This window comes from Pantherophis guttatus, chromosome 2 (genome assembly GCF_059756535.1).
Source record: "Pantherophis guttatus breed Tessera chromosome 2, ASM5975653v1, whole genome shotgun sequence".
In the NCBI taxonomy this organism is placed as follows: domain Eukaryota; kingdom Metazoa; phylum Chordata; class Lepidosauria; order Squamata; family Colubridae; genus Pantherophis; species Pantherophis guttatus.
In genome coordinates, this window is record NC_142064.1 from 278,588,874 (window position 1) to 278,602,424 (window position 13,551).

General features: G+C 39.6%; 1 protein-coding gene across 1 annotated transcript; it reads right to left on the bottom strand.

Annotated features, from left to right (window-relative positions):
- Positions 1–3,165: 3,165 nt before the first annotated feature.
- On the bottom strand, positions 3,166–4,080 carry LOC117668165 (vomeronasal type-2 receptor 26-like). Its single transcript, XM_034421875.3, has one exon. It carries the CDS (start codon positions 4,078–4,080, stop codon positions 3,166–3,168), a length of 915 nt encoding a protein of 304 aa, XP_034277766.3.
- Positions 4,081–13,551: the final 9,471 nt, after the last annotated feature.

Consider the following 13,551-nt stretch of genomic DNA (forward strand, 5'->3'; position numbering starts at 1 on the left):
TTGTTTCCATTGCACGTATATATTAGAGGGTATTTTAAATGTATTCCTATGGAACCTGATATACTGTGTGAGAAAACAGCACAGATATTATTTTGCAAGAGTAAAGCTGCTAGAGTTTTCAAGAACCTTTCTCCATTATCAGTTTCTGGAGCAACAAGAGCCACTGAGGTCCATCTAAAATAATTGATCACCTTAACAATTCCTGTATATTGGATTTCTTCTTTTGGGAGCATTTGATAGAAAAAAGAAAACTGGGTTTTATCATTCATATCATCGGAAGTGAAAGCATAAGAGATCTGGAGAAAATGGAAGAAATTTATAATGACTGATGAAATCAAATTTTCCATTTTTATATCTCAAAATTGGAATTGGAATATAATGTCCACAATGAGAAGAAGGGTCCCATCTTTTTGAAGAAGGGCATTTGGTTGTCCATATGAATTGTTTGCAGAGAAAACATGGATATACAGTATATTAAAAATTCAATTATTTCTTTGGACATTTCAAATTTTAATTAAATTTAATTAACATATGGATTTCTGCAATAGATTTTGTTTTGATGAAACACCAGCTTCAAGTGAAAACAGTTTCCTAATTTAGAATTGGGTAAGATGTCAAACCAACACAGGTAATCTTCAATTTACAACCCTGTAATCATTAAGCAAGTCATGTCATTCCCCCATTGATTTTGCTTTTTGTAAGTCGTTCAAGAAGGTTGCAAATTGCAATCACACGATAGCAAAAACTCTGCATCATCATAAATACGATGTCATGCCTGGAAGCCATATTACCTTTGTGCCTTAAGGATCCAGGCCTGCCACAATCCTACTGTGGGAAGTTGGGAGAGGGGATTGCATGAGAGAAGTAGAATTAGCCATAACAAAACTTTACAGAGAAGTTCAAGTCCATGGTGTCCGACAGCTGTGCAGAGAAGAAAGTGGAGATTGTCTTCGGTTCGTGAAGGAACTGATTGGAGCATTGGTGGACATGTGGGAGAAGTGGGCAAAGTCTTGAACTTTCTTTTGGGTGAGGAAAACCCGGAAGCTTTCAGATTCGGGTTTTCCCAGATGTGCCAATATGACATCTCTAATAGAAGTTAGCTTTGAGGAATCACAAGCCTTGGAGTTTGATTTTGTTGGGGGTGTTATTTGGAACCCTGACATACGAACCAGTTGAAATTGAAATCCCCATGTGGGAGCAGTACAATGCATAACTTTAAGGATGGGTCTTGCCACTTTTTTCAGTGTGTTCACAGCTTCAAAACATCATTAAATGGTCATAAATCAAAAACTAACTAGGATTTTCTTATCTTTTCTAATCCAGAAAGGAAAGAGGTTCCTAGAATTTCATGCCATTTTTTAAAAAATTTGATTTATATGCCGCCCTTCTCCGGAGACTCAGGGCGGCTTACAATGTGCTCAGCAATAGCTTTCATCCTTTTGTATATTTATACAAAGTCAGCTTATTGCCCCCACAACTGGGTCCTCAATTTACCTACCTTAAAAAGGATGGAAGGCTGAGTCAACCTTGAGCCTTGGCGAGATTTGAACCTGCAGTAATTGCAGGTAGCTGGTCTTAATAACCAGCTTAATAACAGGGTGCCTTAGACCACTGTACTACCAAGGCTCTTCTTCTGTCTTCAAGCGCCTCGACAAACACATCTCAGAATGGGAACCTGTTCACTTCTTGAGAAACAGCTAAAGAAATTGCCCACTGATGCCCATGAATTTGCTTAATGATCATATGGAGGAATTGATAAATATTTCCTCCTAGGCAGGAATATAGACTAGTAAACAGAGACTTAACATTTCTAGTTTCGTCATGCACTCACTCATATAACTTTGTCAGTTTATGAAAGTAAGTTTCCATCGCTGTATTCTAGAATGTTTTTTTTTTCTGGAGTGGTGCGGTGGCCTAGAGGTGGAGCTCTCACCTCACAATCAGGAGGCTGGGAGTTTGATTCTAGGTAGAGGCAGATATTTCTCTCTCTGGGCACACTGAGAATGTATCTGTTGAACAAAACTCCGCATTGGCGACAGGAAGTTCATCCGGCCATTAAAACACTGTGCTAGCTATATCTCTATTCCATCATTTAATATCTCCTATTTTGGGATGGTTCTGATAAATTCCAGAATGGAAATGTACCAAGTACTAGAAGTTGCAAGTTTGTCTTCCTACCTGTGGGATTTTGTAGGTGCTCAGCATGGTTGCAATATGATAGGAGAGGTCAGAATCAGTGCCTTCAAGGAGGACTAGCAGATTTTTCTGCCTTCCACATTTGTAGTTTGGAACATTTGCCTCCCCTGTAGAAAGTACGTCTAGCAGGGCTTCAGCATTCATTTCTGCATTGAAGTTACTGTCATGGACATTGTAGCCCAGAGTGATGTTGGGTACGATCAGAGGGTTCTGGTTGATCTCACGGATGGCAATCAAGAAGGACAAGAGGTACCAGTTATCCTGTTTAAATATCCTACATAAATTAATGGTGTATCACATCACTATCCAAACTTAATGTCAGTGTCAAATTTACTTCTTGCTTTTTTGACTTAAATGGAAATAAGTAAAGTTCTTAATTCAGGAAGATAAATAGTATGTGACAGGCGTGAGTGACACTTGTGATATATAATATCTGAAAAAAGGAACCACTGAGAAGGTTGATTAAATGATCAAGAGGATGGATGGATGGATGGATGGATGGATGGATGGATGGATGGATGGATGGATGGGTGGATCAATGTCCAAGACAGTGCACCGTTCAAAGTTGCCACAATGCATCGTTTTGGAGTTGCCACACATATGCAGGAGGAGGGGGATCCATGAGGGCACAGATGGGTGTTGGGTAATGGGACTCACACTGAGAGAGGAGAAAATAGTAATAATAATATAACAATGCCATAAAAAGGTAAATCCATTATCTTAAACAGATAGAAAGTGCTTCCCACTAAAGTGGAGATTGCACCTCTAATACTAAAGAATTTTCTAGAAGAGCATTTGCCAGTCTTGGCAAATGTGTAGACTTCCAAGAATTCCCATCTGACATCATCATTGTTACAATCTGTAAAAATTGAAGTCCACACAACTTAAAGTCTGATACAAATATTTTTTGAGATAGAAGATGTATGTAAATTTATAATCTGGAGAGGAAAAATGCAGAAAATGAATGGTTTATGTTTTCACTATTAGCTGTTCCTTTATATTCAGATCTGGTCTTATTAAAATAATGTAGCACTTGGGCATGAAGATGCAGCCCAGCAGGCCAGCACTGGAGGCCAAGATGGAGAAGACCTGCACAGCAACCATGTACTTCCCTTTGGTGCTCAGGTAGGTGGGTACAAAAGACACCCAGACGCTACAGAAGACCAGCATACTGAAGGTGATCAGCTTGGCTTCGTTGAAGGTCCCAGGGAGGTTCCTGGCCAGGAAAGCCACTATGAAGCAGATGGTGGCCAGGAGGCCCATGTAACCAAGAGCAACATAAAACATGGGAAGAGAGCCTTCGTTGCACTGAAGTACAATCTCTCCTGACTGGGAGTGCATATCAGAATCAGGAAATGGAGGAGAGACCACCAGCCAGATGCTGCAGATGACCGCCTGAATACTGGAAGAACAAAGGATGATGGAGTTAGTCAAACTCCTTCCTAGCCATTTTCTCACTCTGTTTCCTGGCTTTGTAGCCAGGAAGGCTAGCACCACCATGATTGTTTTGGCCAATACAGAAGAAACAGCAACTGAGAAGATTATGCTGAAGGCTGTTTGTCGAAAAAGGCAGGTGACTCTCCTTGGGCGTCCAATGAAGAGGAAGGTTGTTAAGAAAGAAAGCAGGAGTGAGATGAGAAGGATGTAGGAGAGGTTCCGATTATTGGCTTTGACAATGGGAGTATCTCTGTATTTAGTGAAGATTGCTAACACTAAGGCAGTAATTAAGGACAAGAAGGCTGCAAGTGAAACCACAATGATTCCCAAATATTCTTGATAGGAGAGAAAGCTTATTTCCTTAGGGAGACACTGATCTTGCTCCTTATTTGGATGCTGATCGTCCGGACATTTGGTGCAATAATCTGCATCTGAAGAGAAGGACATTTTTAATATTTTCTGTTTTATTTTTTTTCCATACCAGTAACAAGAAAACCTTATAGGGTAACTGCCTAAGTAGAATAAAAGGAATAATAAAAGTTAGGTATGAACTAATGAGGGATTGTCCTTTTCCCAGTTCCTTATCATTTGTTTCATGAACAGAACAAGCAAGGTACAACACAGAGGCAAAACATTTACAGGAAGTATTAATTTATTGTCATATTTCTTCAGTGTCCATCTCCCTCGGAGAGAGGCTTTTGCTGTTGATTTTTTCACCCACCTTCCTGACTGGAGAAGGTGCCCTCTGCACAGGAGACACAGTCGTAACAGCACATGGGCCTCCCTTCATGACCCACTTTGAAAAATCCAGATTGACAACTTTCCACACACCTGGAAGGAGGCAGACTCTAAGCAGAAGGGAAAAAATGGGGAACATAAAGGAATACAGTTTAAGGATGAGTTGTTGAATAAAGGAATAGTAAGGTAGAATCAGTAACGTTTTTGATGGGAATTTCAGATATAGTCCAAATATGTTTGAAACAGCAAAATTGGGAACATTCTTATGACTAATCCTTATCGGGTTACTGTATAATGTATGTATTCAGTTTATTAAACTGAGAAGTGAATTGTGATAGTTTAAAACAGCTCCCCAAAACCATTCTTTCTACAAAACTCTGCCTACAAAAGTTTCCTGTCTTTTCTATTATTCACTATAGGTTTTCTTCTGTAGGAATCAGTAGTGGGTTTCAATTTCTTTCGCTACCGGTTTGCTAGTGGGAGTGCGTGCATGCATGTGACAATTCTGCCCATGCACAGAAGCTTCTGCGTGTGATTAAATTGGGAGAAGATCAAAAGATATTATTTAAAAATTTCAGTCTGGTTATCTACTATTGACGCATTCTCACACTCAATAACATTTAGAAAGGAACAAATTGTTAGATATTGTGAACTATTGAATGAAAAGGGTGAACTTAAATCAAAGTAAGAATTAGAAGAACAAGAGATTAAAATGGATTGGTTTTCATATATGCAAATACAGTCTAGATATCATGAAGATTCTAAGACAGGGTTTTTACAGTAATTTGACAAATTTAGATAAAATTTTAACAGGTTCTGATGACTATGTAATTAAAAAACTGTATGGTTATTTATTACAGTTAAAACTGGAAGAAGAACAAGTTAAAGAAACAATGATTGCCTGGGGGAAAAATTTTGGTCATGGGATTGATTTAGAGAAATGGCAAAAATTGTGGTCACAAAATTATAAAATGACAATGTCAACAGCATATAAGGAGAACTTGTATAAGATGTTTTACAGGTGGTATCTACCCCCGGCGAGAATAGCCAGAATGTTTAAGAATAAATCGGAGAAGTGCTGAAGGTGTCATCAGACTCCAGGTTCATATTCCCATATGTGGTAGACATGTGCAGAAGCCAAAAAAATTGGATTAAAATTCACACATGTTTGGAAAAAATGATAAAGAAACATATTGATTTTAAACCTGAGATATTTTTATTAGGGATTTTACCAGAAACATATAACAGAGAACTGAGATACTTAATGGTGAATGTCTTAACAGCGGCTAGAATTGTATTTGCTAATAATTGGAAAGAGGAGAAAATACCTACAGAAGATGAAGTTGTTAAGAAAATGATGGAATGTGCTGAAATGAGTAAATTGACATTTGAAATTAGAGAACAGGAAGATGAACAATATTATATGATATGGGATTTATTCTATCAATGGCTAGATAATAAAGCATGGAAATGAAAGATGAAATATGGAACAAATGTAATAATGTAATATATGAAAAGGGCTTTTTTTATGGGATGAAAATGCCATTGTTAAATAAATGACAAATGAGAATAATAATACAAAGAAATATAACATTGATAAATATGAGAAATTAGTTAACTTGTAAATTATGAATATGGGATTAAGCACAAAAGATTTGTAACCGATCGACACACTTTCTTTAATTGTAATGGATGGTTTTGTTTTACGTTTTGTTTTTGTTTAAAAATAAAAAAAAAACCTTTTTTTGTTTTAAAAAAAGAAGCTCCTGCATGTGCACAGAGATGTCTGGGCAGGTCGGCAGAGCCTCCAGCTGCCTCCCCTGCTACCGGTTCAGGTGAACCCACCACTGGTAAGAATCTTAGGACTGCTAGCTCCCCAATATCATGTGCAAAGCAGGCAATTTGGAGTTATAAAATTTTTAAAAATCGTGTTTCATGCAGGAATCCTCACCCCAGCACTTGAACTGAAAAAAAAAAAGAGTAGCCTATGTTACACACAAACCTTAGGGAGAGATTCTCTCCAGTCACAGTGAGATTCCCACAGATACTTGTAAATGAGATGCAGAGAGAATGTGTTGTACTTATTAGTACTGGTGATAAAAAAATTAGAAATATGGTGACTGAGTTGGTTTTTCCTACCTTGTTAAACCACTGGGGCCATACAGTGGTATCTTGGTCAATGACAAATCTGGGTTCCTGGGATTTCTCTCTTGCAAAACTTCCAAATTTCACTCGAAGGAGAGATCTATTTGGGAATGTCACATAGTTCACAATGTCAAAGTCAGCTGCCAACTCGCCATTCTTGGCCAAATACACCCCATCCATGGAACTGTTGTGAAACTGAGTGTTCTGCAGGAAATGATGAAGCTGGCAGGGTAAGGATAACATCAGTAAGAAAAACTGCAGCCTTTAATAGAAGAATCACTTGGTTTCAATTACAACCTTCTCGAGCTTAGGTTTTCTGATTCACTCGATGAAGAAATCAAGGTTTTTTTTCTTTTTTTTCAGTTCTTTTTTTCTTTCTTTTTCTTTCTTTTCTTTTTTTTTTTTTTTGGTTGAAGAAACCTTCAATTTCTGATCATTTTATGGACATATCAATGGAATTTTCTTGGCAAGAACATCGGAATCATTTGCTATTGTTTCGATCAGATATGCTTTGCATCTCCCCAGTCCAGTCTGCAACCCTGGGATTTTCTGTAAATCTCCCACCCAAGTACTCACCAAGCCCAATTCTACATTGTTTTCTAGCCCAGACAAATTCTACCAATTAAAGTCACCTTCTCAGTCCTGATTCATTGCTGATTTTATATCCGAGTTCCTGTGAACCATCTTCATTTTTGGAAAGAATTTGATATTATAAATATTATTTATCATAAAGCCATGCATTTATTTAACAGCCTGCCTCTTCTTCATTAACTTAAAGATGTACTGTATACATAGCATTCCCTGCTCAGATTCTTCCCCATTACAACTATCCTTTTGGGTCTCCACAAATCTAGCCCAACATTTTCATTATTACCCTAAGTGGTAAATCAAGAAGCAACAATTCCCAGATCAAAGATGTTAGTGATAGCAAGAAGCGACCATTAGGAATATTTTTCTCTCCATTGCTGGAAAAGATGGCCTTTAAGATTTTTATTAAATATGTGGTGTCAATAGATAAAGAAAAGGTTTCTCTTAAGGAGCTCATTCACAGAACAGAACCTCTTGAATACAGAAGCAGCAGTCTCTTCATGGAGCCTATTTTATTCCCAAAATTGACCTCTTCCATGCCATATCAGTCTCAATCCCAATCTAGAGTATGTAGCTGGTCATTACCGAGAATCAATACCTCTTGAGAAAACTCTGGTGTCCACCCACAAATATGTTATACTGCATTTACTTTACCATTTTCAACTGATAGTAATTAATAACATTACTGGTAGGATCCACGATTCTTGATTTTAGTGGAGATCTCTCTGATGGAGCAAGAAATACCTGCCAAGCTTGCAGCCTTTCCACTCTCAAGGCATGTCCACCTATCAGCCTCTCCCTGGATCTGGAGAAAGAGGCAGCATCTAAGGTCCTTGCAAAAGCCCAGATGGTGTGGTAAATATGATGGTTGTGAGAAAGGGTGTTTTCAATCTCCTCCTGCGACAGAGTGTCCAGTTCTTCTCTCTCTTTGCATCTAAACCACCGTTTAGCAGGGAAGGGATGCTTTTCAAATGAACATGTAAAAGCTTTCATGGCAAACTGATTCATTGAAGAGTAGAGAACTTCAGCTGTGTCGTATTTTATCCAGTTCTTTGACTGGATGGAGCAAGAGAAAATACCATCAACGTATCGGAAAGTTTTGGGTCTCAAATTGAAAGAGAGATCCCACATAGCTGTCACCACCCAGATTTTTTTTATTTTAGGTTTTACCAAGAATTGAAATATGTTCTCGATGATTTCCATCCCATAGAAATACATACTCTGCAAAGTAGATTCTGCATAGTAAATAAATACATTGACTTGTCTCCATTTGTAGTACAAAGCACGGTTCATGTTAAATGGCCTAGTTTGGACTACTGTGATCCACTGCACAAAAACAACACAAATACTATTTTTGGCCAGTAAAGGTGTTAGAGCTTTCAAGAACTTTTCTCCATTGTCCGTTTCTGGAGCGACAAGAACCACTGAAGTCCATCTGAAATAGTGCAGCAGTTTAATGATCCCTGCATATTGGGTTCCTTCTTTTGGGAGCATCCGGTAGAAAAAAGGAAATTGGATTTGATCATTCATATCATCAGAAAAAAAAGCATATGAGATCTGGAGAAAAAAATGAAGAAAGTGATCATGCCCAGCAAAATCAATTTTTTTTTTTACTTTAAATTTTAAAGAAAATTGTAAAGTGGGAGATAATTGTGACAGGGAGCAAGACTAATTTTATTTCTTCAAGGGAGGTCCAGTTCTCCATTATCACCAGCTGTTTCTAACTATGAGTTAAATCAAACTGTTTAATATATGTGTCTATTCAGATGCAAAGTATTGAACTCCCTAATATTCTACACTTCCAAAAGAGATGAAGCCTCCCAGAATTTCATTTCACTTTCCCAATTATCTTTCTAACACCAAGAAACACATTTCAGAATGTGTTTACTTTTTACAGACAACCAAGAACAGCTAAAGATATTGCCATCATATGTACCACTTATGTCCATGAAACCAACTTAAGGATACTATGGATCCTAGCTTTAGTCTTAGCCAGCAGTGCATAAACAGACCAGTGCCCTGTTCGGTTTGATATAGTAGATAAAGCAACAGTTGACTACAGGGAAGTATCCATTCAGCTCTTCTGGCAAGTATACGAATGTGGTTGCCATTGTTTTATTCTGTTTTTTGAGATCCCAGACCAACCTATTAGCCCTGGGCATATTTCATCCAAGAACTATGAAACAAGATTGGCACTTAGGAAGAACTACAAGATCCATAGTTGGATCTGAGTGATCATTTCTTGAGTTTCATATTTTTCCTTGACAGACTGTGTAGTATCTCTCCTCATATTGCTTTCAAAGTTGGATAAATAAGCATCCTTACGCCTGCACCACTAAACATGCTTGCTAAGGAGAAATCCCAGAGCATTGCAGTAAAGTATTCATAAATGATTGGAACCAAATGGTAGTATTTTTCACTGGGTTGAAGGTTGACAGATTGGTGCTTCTAATATGTTCCCTCAGGGACCTGATTTTACCTTTCAAAATTCATTGACCTAATAAATGAAAAATAAATTTCTGCCAGAAAACAGGAAAACGCTAAAACATCTTTTATGACACCCCTTTAAAAACTATTTTTTTGTCTGCAGTCCAGCTTGAATATTTATTGCCCATCTGCTAAATGCTTGGGAACTTCCTAGGTCAAAATCAGTTAAGACCTTGTCTCAAATCCACAAATCTTACCTGTGGGATTTTGTAGATGCTCAGCATGGTTGCAATATGGTAGGAGAGGTCAGAATCGGTGCCTTCAAGGAGGGCCAGCAGGTTTTTCTCTCTTCCACATTTGTAGTTTGGAACATTTGCCTCCCCTGTAGAAAGCAGGTCCAGCAGGGCTTCAGCATTCATTTCTGCATTGAAGTTACTGTCATGGACATTGTAGCCCAGAGTGATGTTGGGTAGGATCAGAGGGTTCTGGTTGATCTCACGGATGGCAATCAAGAAGGACAAGAGGTACCAGTTTTCCTGTCTTTGTTTCCTGCATAAATTATGTATCACATCACTGTCCAAATTCAATATCAATGTCATATTTACTTCTTGCTTCTTTGACTTAAATGGAGATACATAAGGATCTTAACTCAAGAAGGTAAATAGGACATGACAAGCATGCATGGAACTGGAAAGGGATGACATTCACAGTTATCCCAATGGCTACAATGTGACACAATATCTGAAAAGAGGAATTCCTGAGAAGATTAATTAAATTATTTAGAAATTAGAATAGAGCTGGAAAGGACCTTGGAGGTCTTCTAATCCAACCCCCAGCTCAAGCAGGAGACCCTATACCCACGATGGTGAACCTATAGCACCTGTGCCACAGGTGGAACACAGAGCCCTCTGCAGGCATGGAGCCATTGCCCCAGGACAGGGGCATGCATGCACGCTTCCTGCCAGCAAGTTGATTTTTGGGTCTCTGCCGTGCATGTGCGGGGGACTCATGGGAGACGTGCGCGCATGCATGGGGCAGGCCAGGGAGTGCTCAGGGGGGTGGGGGTCGAGCACGCATTGCATTGTGGGTTATAAGTGCAGGGAGGCCTACTAGGACCAAAAGGGGGTACGGGGGGGGGGGTGCAGTGCAGCCCTCCCATGGGCCGTTTTTGCTCCCAGGAGGCTGCAGAGGCCTACAAGGCCCAAAATGGGGTGGGGGGAGCGTGGGGGGGTCGTGTGCACATGGACGGAGGTGGGAGAAGCACAGGGTTCGGTATGCGCAGGGGTAGGGGTGTGGGGGGGTCACACACGCATTGCATTATGGATGCAAGCGCTCCGGCGCACAGTAACAAAAAGGTTAGCCATCACTGCCCTATACCATTTCAGAAAAGTGGCTGCCCATTCCCTTCTTAAAAACCTCCATCACTGAAGCACCCAGAACTTCTGAAGGGAAGCTGTTCCACTGATTAATTGTTCTCAGTGTTAGGAAGTTTCTCCTTAATTCCAGGCTGCTTCTCTCCTTGATTAGTTTTGTATCGATTGTTTCTTGTCCTGTCCTCTGGTGCTTTGGAAAATAGGTGGACTCCGTCTTCTTTGTGGCAGCCCCTCAAATACTGAAATGTTGCTATCACGTCACCCCTCGTTCTTCTTTTCTCCAGACCAGCCAACCCCAAGTCCTGCAGCTGTTCTTCTCCGGGCATATAATCATCTTAGTTGCTCATCTTTGCACTTTTTCCAAAGTCTCAACATCTTTTTTGTAATGTGGCGACCACAAATGGGTTCAGTAGTCCAGGTCTGGTCTTACTAAAGTTTCATAAAGCGGAACTATTACTTGACATGATTTTCATTCTATGCCTCTGTTTATACAGTCAAGAGACTTACGCCGATCTCTTCTACTTAATTTTGAAATATTCAAACTCCAAATTAAAAACGAAGCAATGGATGAAATATTCCATTTCTACCTCTAAATGAGGTGATTCCCAGCTGTAACTAAGTTTTTGAAGAACTTTGCATTCGGAATCTGTCATATTTATCTTAGATATGGATTGCCATGCCTAATTTTCATCCAGTGGAAAATATGTCCCTCATTTCTAGCAACCACTCAGGCTCAGCTGCAAAAGTCAGAAGCAGCGAATTGGCCTCAACAGAACTGTCTCCTTGCTATGATTATCCGTTTCCAATGTTTGCCCTCTCTTTTCTCTCTCTCTCTCTCTCTCTCCCTCCCCCCCTCCCTCCCTCCCTCCCTCCCCCCCTCTCTCTCTGCTATTCTGCAGTGTAAATTCAACCATAATTCAATAGTCTGCAATTGGAAAAACACCACCACTGCCACTTAGCACTTTCTCTTTCCTGCTAGATGCAGCTTTGCATATCACAACAGAGATAATCATAACTCCCCAGTTTTTCTGACGGTCACCCTCTCTGGTGTTTCTTTATTTGTGCTGCAAGTTCTCTTCTACATTTGGCTGCATACAGTTTGCATAGCAAAGGAAAGGAACATTATTCTTCTTTTTCAACGTTAGGAAAATTCTGAGAAGGGGAAATCTGAAGATGTTGTGCTACTTCAAACTGCGCCAAATTTAGATTTGCATATGAATAGAAAATCAGTGAGAGCTTTACCTCGGAATTATGGATCTCCCTGATCAGAACACTAGACTTTTTGCTTCACACTTGAAAGTTATGGAGCAATGTTCTTTAAGCAGATTTTAAAGAAATCTGACCAATTGCAGGGTTTGAAGGAAAAAGCAGCACTCTTGGCAATCCCTTAATCTTGATAAATCCCCAAACCTTTGTCATTTCCAATAGCAATGTAGGTAAAGAGAAAAGAGAAAAAGTAAAATCAGTAGGAAATGGATTGGCAGCAAAGTGACCTCCACATAATGACTCACCAGAGAAAAAATTTGCTGGAGGGGATCACGTTGAAATTGTAAATTGATCGTATCGCTTTCCTTGCCGAAATTACTCCACCAATGACATAATGGCCTGGCTTGAAATGATTTCTCCAGAATTTTCCATGTTCTTTTAAAGTCAAGGGGCATTTTCTTTGTGGACTCTCCCAGGATACCTGGGCAAGCAGTAGCAGAAAAAGGAGAATCATTATGTGCATTTCTGGCATAGCCACTGGCTCATCTGAAGCCATTTTAAGAAGGATCAGACGGAGCTCAGTTCTGAGGCTTTGATGACTTTTCTGATTGAAAGGAAACCCAAGGAAAGCTTTATGTCTGAAGGAGATCTTAGAGACTAAACCCACTTCATGTTTCCTTGTCTTCAGTTTCAACTCCCAGTGGTCCAGGAGGCATATAGGATGATACACCATCAGACCTGGAGACGAGACGTCATCCAATGTTCCGTTATTCTGATGTTTGTTTCAAAGGCAATCTTGAGGGAAATCCCTGGAGATTCATTATGAAGGCAAAGTAAATCACCATTATTTAGAAATGTTCAGCTCTGGAACAGAATAAAATACAAAACTGCATTATGGGAACCTTTTTTTTTAAAAAAAAATTGTCACCTTCTTCAATAGAGTTTGAGAGTGCTATCTTCTACATCCTGCAGCTCAGAATAGATAATAGCATAACAAGGAAGGAGATTATTTGTAGATCAGAGTTGAAGTGATCCTTGGTGCTCTCTGAGCTTGGGAGTTTTCTTGCAGACGTTTCATTATCCAAACTAGGTAATATCATCACTGCTAGTGTCTGATGATGATGACTATTACCTAGTTTGGGTATCGAAATGTCTGTAAGAAAACAGCCAAGCCCAGAGAATCCCTGATGACAGGGCACCATATAACAGTAGTTATCTTCCTTCCTTCACAGCCAATTCCAGTGAAATGAGGAATTTGCTCTCCTATATGGGGTGCTACAGGATTCAATCCTCCCTCCTAGCCTGTTCAACATCTACCCAAAACCATTGGAGGAGGTCATCTGCCAGTTTGAGGCAGTGGTGAAATCCAATTTTTTTTTACTACCAGTTCTGTGGGTGTGGCTTGGTGTGTGTGGCAGGGGAAGGATACTGCAAAATCCCC

What these genes read in the sequence shown, in the direction of transcription:
- LOC117668165 (XM_034421875.3), bottom strand. Translation starts at nt 4,080, where the DNA reads ATGTCCTTCTCTTCAGATGCAGATTATTGCACCAAATGTCCGGACGAT.